The sequence below is a fragment of the Lissotriton vulgaris genome, chromosome 5 (assembly GCF_964263255.1).
Source record: "Lissotriton vulgaris chromosome 5, aLisVul1.2, whole genome shotgun sequence".
Taxonomy (NCBI): Eukaryota; Metazoa; Chordata; class Amphibia; order Caudata; family Salamandridae; genus Lissotriton; species Lissotriton vulgaris.
The window spans coordinates 100167665-100186513 of record NC_141693.1 but is presented as its reverse complement, the minus strand read 5'-3'; the positions used below and the strand labels follow the sequence as shown (position 1 = coordinate 100186513).

Sequence of the window (18849 nt, the reverse complement as noted above, 5' to 3'; positions counted from 1 at the left end):
TTTTTCACCCAATTTACCACACAATTTTCATTCTCATTCTTTTCCTGTTTTTGCCCCTTTAGTTTAACTTTTTCTCTCCTCCTTTTCCACTTGACCTTTTTCCATCCTCTATCTTGTCCCCTCTTTCCCCTCCAATCACCTCTCCCCTCCTATTGTCTTTCCTTACTGCTCTTTCCTCTTTGCTTGCTTTGCCCTTCCTGTATCTTTGTCTTGCCGCCTTGACCACTCTTTCTCTTACCTTGTCGTTCTCCTGTTCTTGCTGGCTGGGTCATTCCCACTTGTCGGCTTACCTGTCTGGGGTGCTACCATGCTCTGGCATGTTGTCTTGCTCTGGCATGCTGAGCGGGCTGGGCCCCACCATGTTCGCTGTTGCCAGCCTATCTCTGCCACTTGCCTCTTCTCAGCCACTGGCCACCAAGAGTCACCATGCAGATGTATGCTCTACATTAAGCTGTAATATTGGAGGAATGTTGTTCAAAAGAGAAACTCATTCTACACCAATTTTGGACCTCTTTTAAACATTCAGATCTTTTAGGGCGTAATATCTTGCCTTATTGGAGGAAAAGGAAAGATGCCACTATTGTGTTGTACAGTACCTAGTTTAAAAACAAGTAGGCTTGTAAGTATTTTATTAGCTGAGGTTTCCTATCAAAAATCTGTTTACCCGACCATTAGATTGAGTGGGGGAAACTAACTACTGACTAATGTTTCCTGGTGAAATTGCAATGGCCCGCTTCAATGGGTGATTTGTTGCCAGTGCTGTTCTTGACTGTATCTGTTCTTGCTTGTTACAAACTTTCCTAAAACTAAGAACATTTTGGTCTGATCTAGATGCAAGAAACACTTATGGAGTTAGTCTCATTAAGGGCTTTTGCCTCGCGATGGCTATTGTCTGGCTTCATGAGCTTTTTGGCTCCAATTAAGACCCCCGTTCGGATCCACGTCATCGTTTCCCGAATGAAGACCGCAGCGATGTAAGTCCTCTTCTCCCCACAAAAGAGATTGATAGTGGTGACTATTTGGCCCTGCAGAATGCCACCCACAGTCTTCCCCCCCCCCCCCCCCCCCACCCTAACTGATGTGTGCCTGGTGTGGCTATTGGGGGCCGCCCGCTGGCATAATTCACAGCTGTCTACACAAGTTGGAGGTCCTTCAGCAGCCATTGCTTGTGGAATTGAACCGAGCTCACCACCTCCTGGAAAATCTGCAGTGAACCTTTTCTGCTTCGAGCCCTTATTGCTATTCAGTGAACCACTGCCGGACACCATCCTTGCTGCATGGAGCAAACCAGCTTCTGCTCTGTTAGTAAAGTGTCCAGTGCTGTGGACCCAAAGTTTTTGATTGCGTCACACCCCCGAGAGGGCTTACAGTTCAGGATTCCTCTTCCTCCAAGAAGAACCCAGACTACTTCCCTACCAGATAGGGAGGCGATGAGAACTTATTTTCTTTGGAGAGGCTTGCCATTTGCTTCACAAATGCAACATGACCTCTGGCCCATTACTCAAATAATTTATGCAAAATGGTGCAAATGGTTATTCTGAACCTGCTCAGCCACCTTTACACCATTTTGTAGAGGTTGTGTATACAGGGCAAGATGTGCCAAGAATACCCTTGGCTCTGGCACAGATGCAGTGTCCTGATCCACAGGCTCTTCAGTAGCAGTCTGCTGCCATGCTTAAATGCACTTTGCTGTTTTCTCGAAGGGATGGGGGATGCTACAGGTGAACCGTATGTCTATGGCGCTTGCGTTTTCATTAAAGAGTTTTATTCATCCCTCGCATGCTTAGAACCAAGTTGAACCACAATCCTTGCCTTGTGATCGGCTTCCCATATGGACCAGTTTCACCTACATTACTGCAAGTTCAGTGTATATTCCAAAGGCCTGATCTTTTTGAGTGCCCCAGTAGCATGCTCGTAGCATGTGGAGCAGCTCCAATTTTGTTTTTGCAGCTGCTGAAAGCCTTTGAGGACACCTGCAACAGTTCTCATTTTTCCAGACGCCCTCTCTTCCCCATGCAAAACAAACCTGTCCTCGAGGAAGCACATGGGCTCTGTATGAGAGGTGCATGTCTTTTCTCTCGATTTGATAACATTCCTTCACAACAGACTACCATGTCCTTCTGATGTCGAGCCAACTACGCCCTTCCATGACTTATCTCCTCCCCTCCACTCTGTATCTTCTGTTATGTCTGACCATGCTGGTGTTCTGCAGCAGGAGGTTCTTTCTCTGTAAAGAAAAAGCCAATAGGGTTGGTGCCAGAGAATGAGACTGGGCAGGGATGCTACTGATTTTCAAGGACAAGATACTGTGAATGCCTTCCTCTAGAAGGAGGAAGTCCAGATGATTCCCCTTCCACACGCCATCTTTGCTCTAGAACTGAAAGAATGTTTAGTATCCACAGTGAGATGCATAGTTTTTATGACAGTCCTGCAGTTACCGGCATTCTCTAGTGTACTCCAACCCCACCGATTTGAGGTCCTATTTGAGTTAGCCGTCTCTTGAGTCTTTATAAAGGTGAATTGAGTTGCAAGATGGGGATCTGTATCCTCATAACTTGATGGCTGGCTCCTTAAGGCAGGCTTGCCACGGCTGGTGTGCCATCTGCTGTACAGAATCTCCTCTATCTTTGACCTGTGAATCTCGATCAACCTCCCCAACTCTAGCCCTCCTCTTTATCGGAGGGTTTCTGAACTCTCTCTCAAGGTCTTTCCACCTTCTCAGTTGGACGGGGACATTAAAGCTAAAATCTTGATGTTTCATGAGGGAGCTGCTCTGCCTCCATTAGTCCTGTCTTTTGATTCTGCTTGCTTTATGCGTCTTGCAGGTTACTCCTGCTCCGCAGCACATATATGCACTTAAGTGGGGACCATGCTTTGTGTGCCCAGCACTAGGGAGTCCGGATAAGCTGCTTTTAGACTTCTCCAGAAGTGCTCTAGACCTGTAGCCATGGTTGTTGATGGACCAGGGAAGTTACTGATGCAGGGACTGGTCAACTCAAGACTAGATTACGGTAACATCCTGTACCTGGGAGCCCCTGCATCAGTCATTCAAAAACTTCAGGTGGCCCAAAACGCCGCAGCTAGAGTCCTCACGGGTACCAAGGCACGGAGCTCGGCGAAACCTGCCCTCAAAAGCCTACATTGGCTCCCAGTGAAGGAGCGCATCACATTCAAGACGCTCTGCATAGCGCATAAAATCCTGCATGATAAGGGCCCCCCAATACTCAGATCCTTGATGAAACCACACAAATCTAACAAACACCTAAGATCTGATTCACTTGCCCTGGCCTCCATCCCTAGAATAAAAAAGGCAAGATCTGGCGGCCGCAGGTTCGCCTACAACGCGCCAAAACACTGGAACTCCCTCCCACTAGCCATGAGGAGTGATCAGAATCGACTATCCTTCCGAAAAAAATTAAAAACCTGGCTCTTTCCCTAAATACCTTCCTGCAATGACCCCTTTTGAAATAAACTAGGTCCTCTTAGCGCTGGGATGCCCAAGGGTAGCTATGCGCTCTATAAATCCACTTCCAAATTCTACCTTGGTTGCAGAAAGCCATTCTATCCTCCACCTGCAGTGACCACAGTGGTGAGTGATGCCTCCTCACCTTGGTTGTGTGGTCACCTTTGTGCATTGAAAATTAGGTTTGTGGCCTCTCACCCAACAAACTCTGTATCCATCTACTCTAGCTCGGAGTGATCCACCTGGCTCGTGGCATTCCGGTCTTCCATCCATGGTCTCCCTTCGGGTCCTGAAGGACCACACAACTGAAATTTGGTGTGAAAACTAACTGGGTAGTGTGGGCTTTTGCCATCTGTGTTTGGTAGTGCCAGGACTGTGGTTTTGGGCTTCGGCCATTCGGCTGGTCATGAACCACTCTCCCATGTGCTGGTTGATTAAATCTGTGAATGCCACGTTGCAGAATTAGTGAAGTCCTCACCGTAGCTAGTTCAATCCATTTTTGCACACTGGGAAAGCTCTCCTACTCCCACCAGTGGGTGACTCCTTTGTCACTCCAAACAACCAACTACTTGCAGCTCTGTAGTTTTCACATCACGGAGCCCTGGGGAACACGTTTGAGCTTAGGTGGTCCTACCCTCTCCACCATGTGTCCTTTCCCTATGATTCCTCAGGTTATTTTGTAGTTGCACCAGGATGTGTGCATATGAATTTGATCACACCTGATGGACCCAGAAGGGTGTGATATTCCGAACTGCTTCATCTACTTATGTCTACTTATTCTGCTCATGGCAAATTTACTCTTGTAATTCAGGTGCAAGATCTGTATCGGAACCTTCACAGCCTCTGACTTAATGCCTAGAGTTTGAGCAGGGTAACCTGAGCTCTCTTGACCTACCTGCAGAAGTGGTCAACCCAATCTGGTCATCTCCATCGCCCCACTATCAAGTTACAGATGTTGCTCCAATTTCATTGCTTTGTGGGCTGAGGAAGTGCATTTGTCAGAATGTGTTGGACTTAGCACAGTCTCTAGCGTGATAAGGATTTACAGTAGGTACTTAAACAGCGACCGCTTATCCAGCAAAGAAAAGTTGAAATCGCAAACAAGTGACCTTTAAGTCTCCTACTGATATGCAGTTTTGAAGGGTATGACAGTTTCCTCTTTCACCATTTGTTACGTCACAGTGCACTTAATTTGGTGTTCACTTTCCTCATATGTTCACAAACTAAACCCAGGGACGGTTGACTCTTGCGATCTCATTTCAAAAATGTTGTGTTCTCAACATGTTATTGACATCTTTCCATTGTGTTCAGCCGCCTTCCGCATCATTGTTTCCAGACCTAATTGGTCTTATGGACCAGGGCTTCTTTTCTTCCCAAAGGAGCCATGCCATTTAATGTGGGGCAATCAAAGAACTTGCTGACTTTACCACCTCTGCATTTCATCATGGGGGAGGAAAAGTTGCACCCTCTGACCCCTTGTAGGGCTCTGCTTTTAATATTGATTGAACCTGCGAGTTTCAAGTCAATAACCAACTTTTCCTCCGTGATGGCACAAAGGACAAAGGGACTGCTAAATGGACAATTTCCTTCTGGATTATCTTTTGCATTAAGACATACTATGCCCTTGCCAAGGAGGAGTCAGCTGATGGCCTTAGACTAACACAGGCCAACCCGGGCACAGACACGTCTTACAAACCTCTTTTTCCACTCAACAAGTCCCTATGGAGTGGAAGAAGGCCATAGTACTGCCAATAAGGAAAAAACCAAATGTAAGCATTGGAGGTGCTGGAAAATCTCAGACCTATATCCTTATTGCCGTACGTGGCGAAGGTGGCTGAGAAGGTGGTCAACGCTCAGCTTACAGAGTACCTGGAGAAATGGAATCTACTCCATCCCTCACAATCAGGATTTAGGGCGGGCTACTCCACGGAGACGGCTCACCTACGAGCCACGGAGACCTTAAGAGCAGGGGCAGATGCAGGTCATACAATGGCCCTGATTATGCTCGACCTAAGCGCCGCTTTTGACACCGTAGCGCACTCCATCCTGCTACGGTGTCTGAGCGAAGCCGGGGTCGCTGGTCCTGCGCTGTGCTGGCTGCAGTCGTTTCTTACTGAAAGATGTTTCCAGGTACAGCAAGGGACATGTCGATCAGCTGAGATGCCTCTAGATCAGGGAGTGCCTCAGGGCTCTGCTCTGAGCCCCACTCTTTTTAATCTATATATGGCCTCCCTGGCGAAAGTTGTACAATCATTTGGAGTGGAATTGGTGTCGTACGCCGACGACACCCAGCTGTTGATCTCCCTATCGCAGAACACCTCCAACACCCCCAGCAACTTTAAATCCTGTATGCAGGCACTAGCTAAGTGGATGGATTCCCATTGCTTAAAACTCAATGGTTCTAAAACTGAGGTGTTGGTGGTAGGGGGTAAAAGCGAAAACTGGTCCGCTGAGTGGTGGCCTTCATGCCTGGGCCCTACTCCTACACCTTGTGAGGAGGCTAAGAATTTAGGAATCTGGATGAACCCCTCTCTTTCATATGATGGCCACATAAGGCGTCTTGTGGGCAAATGTTTTGGAGTACTAAAGACCCTGAATAAAACTTTAGACCTCCTACCCTTAGCAGCCAGAAGGACACTAACACAGGCACTGGTGACCTCGCGGTTAGACTATGGAAACATTTTGTTCCTTGGGGCAACCGAGGGCAGCCTAGGCCGCCTTAAAGTCATACAGAACTCAGCCGCCAGACTGGTGTTAAGAAGACCCAGGAGAGCTAATTCACAAAAGGCGCTGGATGCGCTTCACTGGCTGCCTGTGAAGAAACGTGTGTTTAAGTGCCTCCTCTTCTGTCACCGTATTGTCTGGGACAGATCGCCTGCTTACCTAAAGGATTTAGTCAGCCGATATGAACCCACTAGGACCCTCCGCTCGGAGGGTGCCGGACTACTGACAGTCCCCAGGATAAGGAAGGCTAGAATGGGTGGACGATCGTTTGCTCTCCAAGCAGCTCAACAATGGAACATACTTCCCCCTGCTCTGAGACTGGAGAGCAGTGAATCGCGGTTTAGGGCCATGCTTAAAACCCATCTATACACTGCGTAGATCATAGGCTCTCTTGTTGCTCTCTGACAGCTCTAGCGCGGGGACACGCCGTGATGGCGTTACTGAGCGCTCTATAAGCTCTTTTTATTATTATTATATTTGCTGTGACGCAATGTGGTTTTGGCCTATATTGCCAGGTGTCCCTAATCTGAAGCTTGCAGATGCCGCCATTTTACCAGAGCGGTGTTGCTGAATTTTTGGTTGGCAATCGACCCTCTGTTCCTGGAAGGTACAGATTCAAGAGGTGAGGAATCTGCAGGTGCAAGCATTGATTACCTGTGGCAACGTGCTTTCTGGTGTGTCTTCTACCTGCAGATTTTGAACCAATCCCACCCGTCTCCCTATTCTGTGGAGTGGCCATGCAACTGTTAATCTTATCCAAAGTTCATTTTTCTCTCCATCTGGCAAATTTCATTAGCCTTCAATCCTCTGAGGAAAAAAGTAGGTAAACTATTAGTTCGCCAGACGGGCACCTTACATGGCTATGTGATGTCCCATCTGGGTTGGATCTCAGAGCTGAGGTACAACCTAGCCGTGCAGGAGAGCGGTCTCAACTTTCTGCTCGTAGTCCAACGCCTGGAGGAGAATAAAGTGAGAATCTGCAGAGTATCCACCTTTAAATCCTGTTCCGAGCCAATAACTTGTTCTTTCTACTAGACACAGATCAGCCCTGTACTGCAGGGATTCCATTCCTTGAAGTGCGCCCTCACACGCTCCCCACTGGTATTTCCATGGAGACCCCAAAAGGATTTCAAATTATCTCTGAATTGCTATCAACTTCTCTCTCATTTGAGCAAAAATGTTTAATTCTGTACTTTAAGGGAATCCTTTGCATCTCAGAAGCCCCTGTGCACCATAAAGTGTATGAACTGATATCTCTAACTTAAGGCTACCTTCCTTTTTTTTTTTTTTTCCTTCGGGGGACTGTTTAAAAAAAAAAAAGACCACATACTCCTAACTTTCTTGTAGTGATCTGTTTTGCGAAGCATCTTCTGCTTTGCTGTGCTTAGCGTATTACAAGAGGCCGTATTACAAATATAGTACACTGTCCCACTCTGCTCCATGACCCACCTTGAACTGGGTGTGCCTAGTGCAGACTGGGAGAGTGCATATTACAGCTAAGGAGCTAGTGCACATGCAGGCGCGTGCCTGCGGTGCCTGCACTGGTGAACCTGCAGATCTACTTTTAACAGAGATGGCAAACTTCATCTCCTGTTTAAAGGGGGTGGGTATCCCCCAGTGAGTGAATGCACCTGCCTGGAGAGGGATCTCATGTAATCATCTGCAGCCCCTTTGGTTAAGTGTACTGGGGATGCACAGCATAGACCCAAATTGCTGTCGGGCCCCTGGGGCACTTTGTATAATACTGCCCCAGCGGTGTGGCTGTAAAAAACAGGATCACCACGAGCTTTCATTGCAGGAGCATGTGATGCGTCAAATGATGCCTACTGGTCATTGGCAGTTAATGGTTAACTTCAAGCAATGCCATCTGCTTAATACTGATGTCCATTTATAAGCTCTATATACTTCCTTTTTCCAGTAGTTATCGATTAACTTTTTATTTATCTCTACTCTTTAGCTTCCAAGTACATAGAAAGCGACCCTGCCAACAGAGACAAGCGGACGCCCATCTCCATCGTGAAACAGGGCTTCGAGCCTCCTACCTTCACGGGCTGGTTCCTTGGCTGGGAGGATGATTTCTGGTCGGTTGACCCACTGGAGAGGGCCATGGCGGATCTTCAGGTCTAGAGACGGTCACCGTGGGACCTCCAGCAGCTCCTGTGCCTTCACCCCCTGCCAGAACGGTTTTAACCCGCAAGAGACTTTTCCAATGGCTGCCTTCTTTTATAGCCAATTAGCTGTGCAATAATTAAGTTTGCCAAGAAAGTACTTTGTAGCCACTGTGCTTGAGCACTTAAAGTAATAAAGTATTCATGGAACCACTGAAAAAAAACAATGTTAACTGTGGCTTTCCTTGACATCGGATTGCTGCCTGTTTTGTGGTTTGACAGTGTATGTTGGCTGTGCACTCTTGTGGAAGTGAACAGTGAAATGTCATCCTCTGACACGAAATTCTTAATTGTTAGGCGTGAGGCTGCATGTTGAGTGGCTGTCTTTCTTTGACACTGGAAAGTTGACTGGTTTGATGTTTGACGTAATATTGGCGAGTACCTTTATTTGACACTGGATGGTTGGCTGTGCTTTGCTTTGACATTGACTGTCCTGCCTTGGACGTGAAAGGTGTGCTGTTCTTTACCTTTATGGTGAATGGTTGACTGTGCCTTGCTTGGACACTGAATGGCTAACTATACGTTAATTGGATGGTGTGCTGTACCTTGGTGGTGGATGGTTAAATTTGCTTTAGTATGTGACTTGCTTTGCCATTGAATGGTTAACTGTATGTTGGTTGGCTGGTGTGCTGTTCTTTACCTGGAAGGTTGACTGTGCCTTGCTTTGCCACTGAATGATTATCTGTACGTTTATTTGGCAATGGATGGGGTGCTGTGCTTTATCTTGACTATGGCTGGTTATCTGCACTTTACAATGGAGATTTGACTTTTGTGAGTTGTAGAGAATGCTGGACTGTGCCATACTTTGATAATGGTGCATTCCTTCTTATCCAGGTGGTTGAATAGATCTTGCTTTATTCAAAGGTAGGTTACTGCCATGCTTCCACACTAAAACAGTCTTCTTTAAAGTCTATCTTCCCCGGTGTTGGTTGTATGTTCAAAATGCCACATTTAGGAAGTGGGCTTCTGGCCCGCACGAGAGCCTGATGTGATTTATTTTGAAAGTTTTATATAGCGCGAACAAGATCTTCGCAGATATCAGAGCGCTTTACCGAGGAGGGGAGCATATATACACAGATACATCAATAGTGTTAAAAGTACAGTGAAGTGATATCCTAAACAATCAAGTAAGTCAATTTCAAAGTCAAACAAAAATGCAAAGGGTTCGAACAAGTAGTACAGATGAGTATTGAGTCTTTGAAGTTGATCCCCAGTAGTGGTTCAAGTGTATTTAGCCATGAGGATCGCTTTTACTTCTTTCTTGAAAAGTATGGTAGAGGGGATGAGTCTGATTTCAGGGGGGAGCGAGTTCCAAATCCTGGGAGCCATTCCTGAGCATTTATAGGTTTTTTCCTTGCGGAATCTTTTAGGCTTTAGCAAAAGATTGTTTGTGCCTCTAGTGTTTCTGGAGCCTCCAGAAATCGTCAGCTTCTGAGCGAGGTATCTGGGTGAGCTCAGGTGGACAGCCTTGTGCGTCAAACAAGCGATTTTAAGGTGTATTCTGGCTTCAAAAGGCAGCCAGTTCAGGGATTTGAAGTCAGGGGAAATGTGTTTTTTTGATCCAGTGATAAGTCTCGCTGCGGCGTTTAAAGAGGCTCTTATGGGTGCCGTAGTAGCTAGGGGGAGACCGCAGAGGGCGGTGCTGCCGTATTCTATTCGAGGTATGACTAGTGATTGTACCGCAGTTTGGAAGTCTTTGGCTGGCAGGAAGGGTTTAAGTTTCCTAAGGGTGTTGATTTGGTAGTTCGCTCCCTTAGTTGCTTTGTTGATGTGTTCCTGCATGTTGAGATTGGTGTCAAGTGTTATGCCCAAAGATTTCGCTGAGTCCACGATGGTGGGTTGAACATTGAGTGCCGTTAGGTGTTTAAGCCACATTTGTGCGGTAGTGATCTTCGCGGGAGGTGAGATCAGAATGAACTCTTTTTTAAGGGCATTGAGTTTGAGATGATTAGCGGCCAGCCAGGATTGGGTGCTTCTGATCGTTGTTTAAGAGCGTGATGTCTTTGGGTGATTGTAGTTTGAGATAAAGTTGGGTGTCATCAGCATACATGTGGAAGTGTACATTGGATTCTTGTAGCAAGGTGGTGAGAGGTTCCATAACTAGGTTGAACAAAGTTGGGGATAGGGAGGATCCTTGTGGTACGCCTAGCGATACATGTCTTGGCGCGGACATCAAGTTGTTGCTCTTGAATTTCCGCGACCTGTTATGCAGAAAGGACGTGAACCATTTGAGCACAGTTCCAGATAGGCCCATTCTTGTGTTTAGTAGTTCGAGTAGATTCTCATGTTTGACGGTGTCAAATGCGGAGGAGAGATCAAGGAGGATGAGGAGGCAGGTATCATTATGATCTAGGATTTGGAGGGCGTCGTCAATTATGTGAATCATAGCAGTTTCAGTACTGTGATTTGCTCGGAAGCCTGATTGATGAGAGTTGAGGAGATCAAACTGAGTAATGTGTTTAGTCAATTGTATTTGTGCGCATTTTTCCAGCAGTTTGGCAAGAGTCGGAATGTTGGTAATGGGACAGTAGTTGTTTAGGTCAGAGGGGTCGGCTGTAGGTTTCTTTAGCAAAGGTGTGACTTGTCCAACTTTGAGGGAGTCAGGAATGGTCCCTTGTTGAAGTGAGCTGTTAATGATTTTAGTCTAGAGTGGAAGGAGCGACGGGGTGAGGACTTTGACAGCGTTAGCAGGAAGGGGGTCCGTGAGGTGATTGGATGGTTTCAGAGTGCTGAGCAGTCTGCCAATTTCTTCTTCCGTGTAGGTGGCAAAGGTTGACCAGGTGGCATTGTTTTTTGGTTTAGTGGGTGCTATGCAGTGGGGTTTGGGATAGAGGCTTGCGTCCATGAGGAGATCATTCTTTATGTTAGTTTTTTGGTTGAAGAAAGAGGCGAAGTCTTCACAGGAGGGAGCTTCGCACATAGTGTTGAGAGGTTGGGGTTGTTCTTTGGATTGTGTTCGGATAAGCTCAAACAGCTTTCTTGGACGATTTTTGGCTTGGTCGAGCTGACGGCTGAAGAAGTCTGATTTTGAGCGTTTTATTTTCCTGAAGTAGGCATTTCTCTTTTTCTTCAGGGTTTTTAGGTTCAGTGCAGAGGGAGCTGATCTCTAGGTGCGCTCTGCCATTCGCATGGCGCGTCTATCGTCATTGAGACTCCCGTCGTACCAGGGATTGGAAATTTTTGCGGAGGCTGTTTTTAGCTGCAAGGGTGCGACTTCATTAATTATTGAGGTCATAGTGTTAAGATAGTGATCAGTCAAGGATTGGACGTCCTTAACGCCAGTAGGAGGAAGTAGTAAGTTGCAGCTGTTGGGGGGCGGAGAGTTTGAGTTTAGTTTTTTCATGTCTCTTTTCCAGACTTTGGGCCTGGCGGATTGAACAGGGTTAAATTTAACTTTTTCATTGATGAAGAATGTGATAATATGATGGTCCGACCAGTCACAGGGTTGGATAGATTCGAGTTGTATAGAGGCCTCTTTGGAGATTAGGTCGAGGATAGAGCCTTTCTCGTGTGTTGGACTGTTGCAAATTTGAGTGAGGTCAAGGGCGTTAAGGAAATTCTTCAGACCTTTTACCACCGCATCATTATGATCGTTCCAGTGGAGGTTGAAGTCACCAAGGTATATTTGTGTGAGTTGTCGCCCGGAGTTGGTTGAGATCATGTCCATGATTTGTTGGGAGAAGGTAAGGTTGTCACCGGGTGGGTGGTAAACGTTGTGAAGAGTGCAGATCGGTTTGCCCTCACTGATAATATCGAGGCAGATGTATTCACAGGAGGTTGGGGAGGGTAGGGAAGGGGAAGTTACTTTCAAGACAGAGGTTGCTCCTGTATATACATGCGATTCTGCCACCTTTTTATTGTCAGACCTGTCACCTGATGGTGTTAAGGCTTTTTGGAGGTGTGTAAATACCACTTATTATAAATTATGCCACTTCCTGGTGGGTGCTGGCCTCCTATTCTGACCAAAAGGATTACAGGGCATGATCACATGCCAACAAGGAACTATTTTTTTAACCTAAAATCATGCACAACAGTACTACGTAGCGGCCTTGTTTTCTGCACCCATCTTAATGTGGGTGATGTGGGCAGTTCCCATCCATCTTTGAGGACAGAACGTGTTTATCCTCTTCAGGCACTGGCTGGCATTTTTGTTGGGTGTGCCTTTTTTCACGTTGTGATTCTGTATGTGGGAGAGTTTCCTGCATAGGGATTTTCAGGGTTATGCAATATTTATTTCTATTAAATCTTCTCATGATTATGCTGCATTTCATAAAAGTCCCCATCCTCTCTTCCTTCAACAATAAGAGTGGCTTGATTGTATACCACATGCTTGACTATTTTTCTTCTGCTCAGAATAGTATTGCTTGGTGACTGCCTTGCTAAAACACTGACTATTGACTTGTTTCGACAAATAATGACTGTCTTGCTTCAACACTGGGTTTGTCTATTTTGCTGTGACCTTGGATGGCCTTCTGAGCCTGGCACGGTCAATGAACAGTGCTCGGATTCTTCCTTTCATACTGAATGGCTGACAGTGTCGCCCCATCAACAATGGCTGTTTGTCTTCGGTGTGAATGTTGAGGACACACCTACAGCTCTGCAGTACCTGGCTTTGGAAATGGATAGTTTATTTCTTAATACGAAATTGACTGCACCTTGCTTCGACGCTGCCCCATTTTTCGAAAGAACAATGAGTCCTAGCATCCATGGCTGAAGGTGTTACTAGACAGTGGAATCTGGACTTTTAAATTAACCGGAATTGCAGGTGAATAGGAAATAGCTTGAGTGAAAGGATTGCTGGTGAAAGAAGTACATTTTTGGCTGCAGTTCTCCGTTCCACTCTAAAGACCAACCAATAGGGAAACAAATATATATATTTTTTAATTTAAAAAGCTTAATTTACTGACTTCCCTTGCATGCTTTATAGGATCTTACTACCTAGATTTTCTATGATAATGTATCCGGTTATGTTGGATTGGGATGGTCACATTTTGCTCATATTAATTAGGTTATCCGCATTGGTATAGTGTCTGCTATGTTAGTATGTGGCAGGGGCATTGCTTATTTTTCAACAGCTCACATGATCACACGAGTGAAGTATGTGACCTTTGGAAATAGTGTGGCTTTGGATCTAAATGTAATATTAGCTGCCTGACTATCCTAGCTAATGGAGACTTCAATTGTGGTCGTCAAAGGAAACCATGTGAGTGCTGCGGGGGACTGGGCAGGCCCCAGCCTCTGCTTAAAGGGTCGATGGCCTTTAACTGCAGGTGGTTTGTGCTGTTTGTGTTCTTAGGAGGCATGATGCTTCCTGAATGTGCTGCTGACTGCTTAGCTGTGAAAAATGAATAATGATGGACAGAATGCAGAACAAGGTCATACATTCACCCCAGTACAGAGATCGGGGCCTAAACCCATTGTTTTGTTGCTCCCCATGCCACCCCGGTTCAGACACCGCTATATGCAATCAGTCTTGACCCTGCGCCCAATGGGCACAGTCCAACCAGAACTGCCAGGCCAGGTCCTCCCTGGACCGGAAGTCAGCATCCCAGGACGGGTTTCACCCCTCATGAGCCAGGTTAGCTTGACTCGAGTGGCATGGAGAGCGCGGTACATAGCTGTAGCAACAGTGGCCTTGTGTTTTTCTACAGTAAGAGTAGATTTAAGGAATTATGAATGCGGGAAACTGTTACCAGACTTAACTGTAGCAGGGACACCTGCTCTCTGATTGTAGAAGTGAGAAGGGTCCCGGACTAGTTACAGCACAAATGACCCTGTGCTGTTTGACTAGGAGTATGAGGGAAGGGCTGCTTGATTGCAGGAGTATGAGGGAAGGGCTGTGATAGTATGATCATGCTCGAAGGGCTTCCAGATTACTTGGTGATAGCAATGATCCAGTGTGGCTTGATTGTGGGAGTATGAGGGAAGTGTCTCAGATTAGTTGGTTGTAGCAATAAGGACCCTGTGTTTGGTGGTCGGAGTGTGAGGGATGGAGGGAGGGATGGATGGATGGATGGTTTGGTTGTTGGATTGTGAGGCAAAAGCTGTTTGTTGGAGTATGAGGGAGGGAGTTCTAGGCTAGTTGTAGCAATAATGCCCCTGTCTATATAGTTGTTTTTCATCCAGACTGGTGGTTTGAAGGGTCTGGTCTATTCTACCGTGCTGCATCGAAGACTAGTGACCCGTTCTTCATCTCTTGGTAATGCGGCTCCTTTGAACTCTTTTAGAGGGGAGCGGGGTTTGGGAGGTTGCTGTTATGTTTGCACGCATTCCCGCTGAGCCCAGTCATAGCTTGGGGTGACATCTTTTGTGCACAGATTGACTCTGCATGTCCTGTTTGATCCATCTCAGGTCTGCTCTTAAACCAGCACCACCCCAGCACTACAATCCAAGCACAGCAACCCCAGCGCTACAATCCAAGCACCGCAACCCCAGCTCTCGCTTCCTGTACTCGTAGATGGTGGTTGCGTCACTGGGCACCTGCCTGGCACCCACCTGCCACATTCACATAATATCTTAAGAAAGAAAATGTAAATCGAGAGACTACGAATAGAGCGGGTCTCAGATTTAAACCCAGAAGTGTTGCTTCTGCTGTGGGGCAGTGGCCGCGCAGAGTATCAAAGATGAACGCGGGAACGGACCTTACGGTTACGGGTACTGATTAACCATAACTAGCAGGGAGGGGCTGTTGAAGGTGACCAAAGACTTAACCTACTTCAGGCTGCTTCACTTCCAACCATCAGCTGGATTTGCTGTTCATTGTAAAAAGAGAAGAGGAGAATCTTCTATTCAAGGGTTTATGCTACGTTCACCTTTGCTCAGTGGTGCCTTTTGCCTTTACATTCACTCGCACATGGCAGGCAGCTGTTACTTAATTATTTACAAACCTGTTTTCCATTTTGTTAATGTTTGCTGTAGATGAGCACGTGAATGTACCTCAGACTTCTTTGAAGATGATGGCTCTAATAGGTCCCTCAGAAGGACCCTGTGAAGGCCAGTGTTGTCTGGGTAGCACCTCACAGCAGAGAGGACTTTCTAGGTGCATGTGGATGAAGTGCTGCCCTTCACGACTGAACACTACCCCTATAGCCGGGTTTTTGAGGAGTGGTTTCTGCGTTGGGTGTGTCGCTTCTTCACCGGATCCATTTTTTCAAATTAAAATATTTGCATACTACATATGTAATAAAAATGGTTTTGCACAATTTAATTGAGCGTAACTCGTTCCTCTAAATTTGTGGTGTCTTCGGGTTTAAATGAAGTACGTTTATCAAAATTGGCACTTACTTGGGAACAACGCTTGGTCACACGTTGTTCAAGCCGTGCTAGGTAGCTAAAACTTTAAGATAAGACTCTGATCCTGAAGGTATTCCCAGAAGTTGGGTGTAGGAGATTTGAGGGATGCACATGCCTCAAAGATGAATTTCTGGCCCTCGAAGGGTCTGATGCTTGAGGACGGGGCAGAGCTATAGTGCAAAGATCCATGGTACTGCTTCTTGCTGAACTGCCTGGATATGCACTCGCAGGAAGTTCATATGTGCGGTCGGTGTCGTTACTGTGCATGATTTTTCTGATCTTCCTCTGGCCTTGCAACAGCGAGGCACATAGTGTCATTTTGAGACTGGTGCGCCGGTCATTCAACTGCTGGGGAGGTGAGGGGACAGCGAGACCAGACCGACCCAGCTTGCGAACAGCCTACCTCAACTTCTTGTGCTCAGCTGTCCGGCTAACATCCTGTTTTCACCCCTCAAAATCCAAAGTCATGCTGCCCCCTCTCCAAAATCCATTGATCTTTTAAAATATCATTTACAAATTGATTCTGTCCACCCCAGCCTACACTATAGGGCAAAGGGTCAGGCCACTTCAGCCAACTGCTTTCTTCACTGTGAGTGATAGCATTTTGATCTTACACGTGTCTAATAATAAATCCACTTCAGTGTCTAGGATGGTTAGCTTGAATTTAAAATGTTATGTATTTTTGCAGTGGGTAATTTTTTATCTACTTTTTTTTTAGCATATGCTTACCATATATAGACACAGATTTTTTTATTTTTTCACTTTTCATGTCGGAGTATGTTTTCTAAATATATTTAAAAAAATAGACTGGTCATGTTGTGACCAGTTCGCGTAGCCAATGCTTGCTCTTAAATGATGTTCCTCCTCCATGGTCAGCGTGACAGCCAGTATGGTGGAAGAGGGGGCCTGTGTACCCTTTTTACAAATTTTCCTAAAAACGTAACTTCCTTTCTCCAATAAGGGCTGAGAGTTTCCAAGCACTCCATAAGATCATGCCAGGAAGCCCTTTCCCTGGGTAGGAACATGCACAATAAACCTTTACATCAATGTGTTGAGAACGCGATCTCCTCCTTGGATTCTGATTGATGGAGAAGACTGGAAAGTGGTCTCTACCCTGTCCAATGAGGATGTGATCGTGCCATGCTGACCCTGCAATTGGCAGAGGGGCCACGTTTGATGCTCATGTTTGTGAATAAAAGCCTGCTTTTATTGGAGGACAGCTGAGCTCCCAATTGTGAAACCTTTGGCTTAGCCATACTAATAATAATAAAGTTTATAAAGCGCCTGGTTACACTTAAATCAGTGTCCCCGCACTATGGAAACGACCCTAAAAGCTTCAATAACTGTCCGCCTGGGAGCACAAGAAGGGGCCCACCGGATAATGGACTTCAACTACTTGGGAAATAGGTGAGTCTTCAGTTTCTGATGAAACCTCACCTCCGATGGTTCCATACGGAGCTCAATCGGAAGTGCGTTCCATTGTTTACTGGCAAGGTATCAAAAAGAGCGAACACCCATCCGTGCTCTGTAAATACGCGGGACCTGGAATAGCATACTACCAAGGGATCTCAGTAGCCGCTTAGGATGATACTTGGTCAGCATATTTTGTAAGTATATAGGTCCCGTTCCCTGCGCAATGCGCTGTGCCATACAGTTTTGAACACAATCCGTTCCCGGATGGGAAGTCAATGCAAGGTGGCTAAGGCACGGCTCCCAGACGACTACAGGGGGAGATTCAATGCCAACCTAGCAGCCGCATTCTGAACGCATTGAAGTTGATGCAGTCCTTTCTTACTCCAGCCGATATACCGTGAGTTCCCATAGTCCAGATGGGAGGTGACAAGGGTATGTATTGGTGTTTTCGTCCCAGTAACAGGGAGTAGGTCCAAGGTTTTACGAAGACTTTTTAAGATGCTGTAGCACTTGCCTGCAACCCCTCTGATATGATGTTCAAAGGAGAGATTGGCGTCCAGTCGTACACCCAGGGTTTTCACCTGCTCAGAGGGGTTGGGAGTGGGCCCTAGTTCAGGTGGCCACCAAGCTGAAGACCAAATTGATGGTGTTTTCCCCATCACTAGAAGCTCGGTTTACTCCCATTGAGGCGGAGGTAGTTGTTGTTCATCCAGCCTGCTTATTCTGCTAGACAGGCGGAGAAGTTAGCTGCCGCCTCTTCCGGGAGTTGATAGGGTCACCACCAGCTGAGTGTCGACAGCGTAGGATACAATCTCAACTCCATGGTTTTCCACAATCTTCGCCAGGGGTTCCATGTAAAGATTGAATAAAGTAGGGCTTAGAATAGAGCCCTGAGAACCCCCTGCTTTAGGGACGAGATTCTGATTTAAAGGGGGGACAGTGGACTTCGAATGTTCTGTCCGCAAGGAATGAACACAGCCAATCATGAGCCAGCCCCACAACCCCTGCCTCTCTGAGGCGGGCAAGTAGTAAAGGATGCGAGATGGTATTGAATGCCGCACTAAGGTCTAGCAACAGCAAAGCAGCCGTCCGCCCTTAATCTACTTTCCTTCGAAGCAGTTCTGTGGAAAAAAGCAGAGCCGATTCCGTGGAGTTATTGGCTCTAAAGCCTGACTGTGAGGGGTGGAGAAGTTGACATTCTTCCATATATTTACCTATCTGGGGGTTGACAATTTTTTCCACCACTTTAGCACAGAAAGAGAAGACAGAAATAGGGCGAAAATTGTCCAGATGGGACAACTTCAGGTTGGTCTTTTTTTTTTTTTTTTTTAATCGGAATTACCGGAGCTGTTTTCCAACCAAGGGGCACATAGCTTGCCTGAAAGGACAGCTCTGCCAAAGGTCTTATAAGGAGTTCCAACTGGTTCCTAAAGATGTTAGGTGGAGCAGCATCCGTTGGGGAGCCTGACTGGATACTCAGTACTATTTTCATCAGTTCTGATTGGTCAGGGACTACAAACTGGTTAAGGCGCTTATCCTCCCTCAGCCTCTTTTTCTCAGCTCGTCCTGTTTGTATCTCATCGACACCCGTCGGAAAAGACCGATATATGGTCTCTACCTTCTTCACAAAGTAGTCCGCGAGCCCCTCGCAAACCTCCTTGGAGTATGTATCCGGAGCCAGTGTTCTGTTAAGTAAAGTAAGCTCCTCATATATAGAGGAGAGTTCTTTAGAGGAATTCTCCGCTAGCTCAATTTTCTTATTTAAGAATTCTCTTCTAGTTTTCCTTA

General features: G+C 46.4%; 1 protein-coding gene across 9 annotated transcripts in view; it reads left to right on the top strand.

Moving 5' to 3' along the window:
- The window catches only part of GSN (gelsolin), a 190361-nt gene that overhangs the window by 155107 nt on the left and 16405 nt on the right, over positions 1-18849 (top strand). For 4 of the 9 annotated variants that reach the window (XM_086920984.1, XM_086920979.1, XM_086920980.1 and 1 more), the window contains exon 17: positions 8145-8544. The exons of the other annotated variants lie outside the window; for them this stretch is intronic. In XM_086920984.1, the coding sequence (XP_086777110.1) occupies positions 8145-8314 (170 nt within the window). In that variant the 3' untranslated portion in view covers positions 8315-8544. Of the gene's footprint in view, positions 1-8144; positions 8545-18849 lie in introns of those variants that run through there. 9 annotated transcript variants of the gene reach the window in all.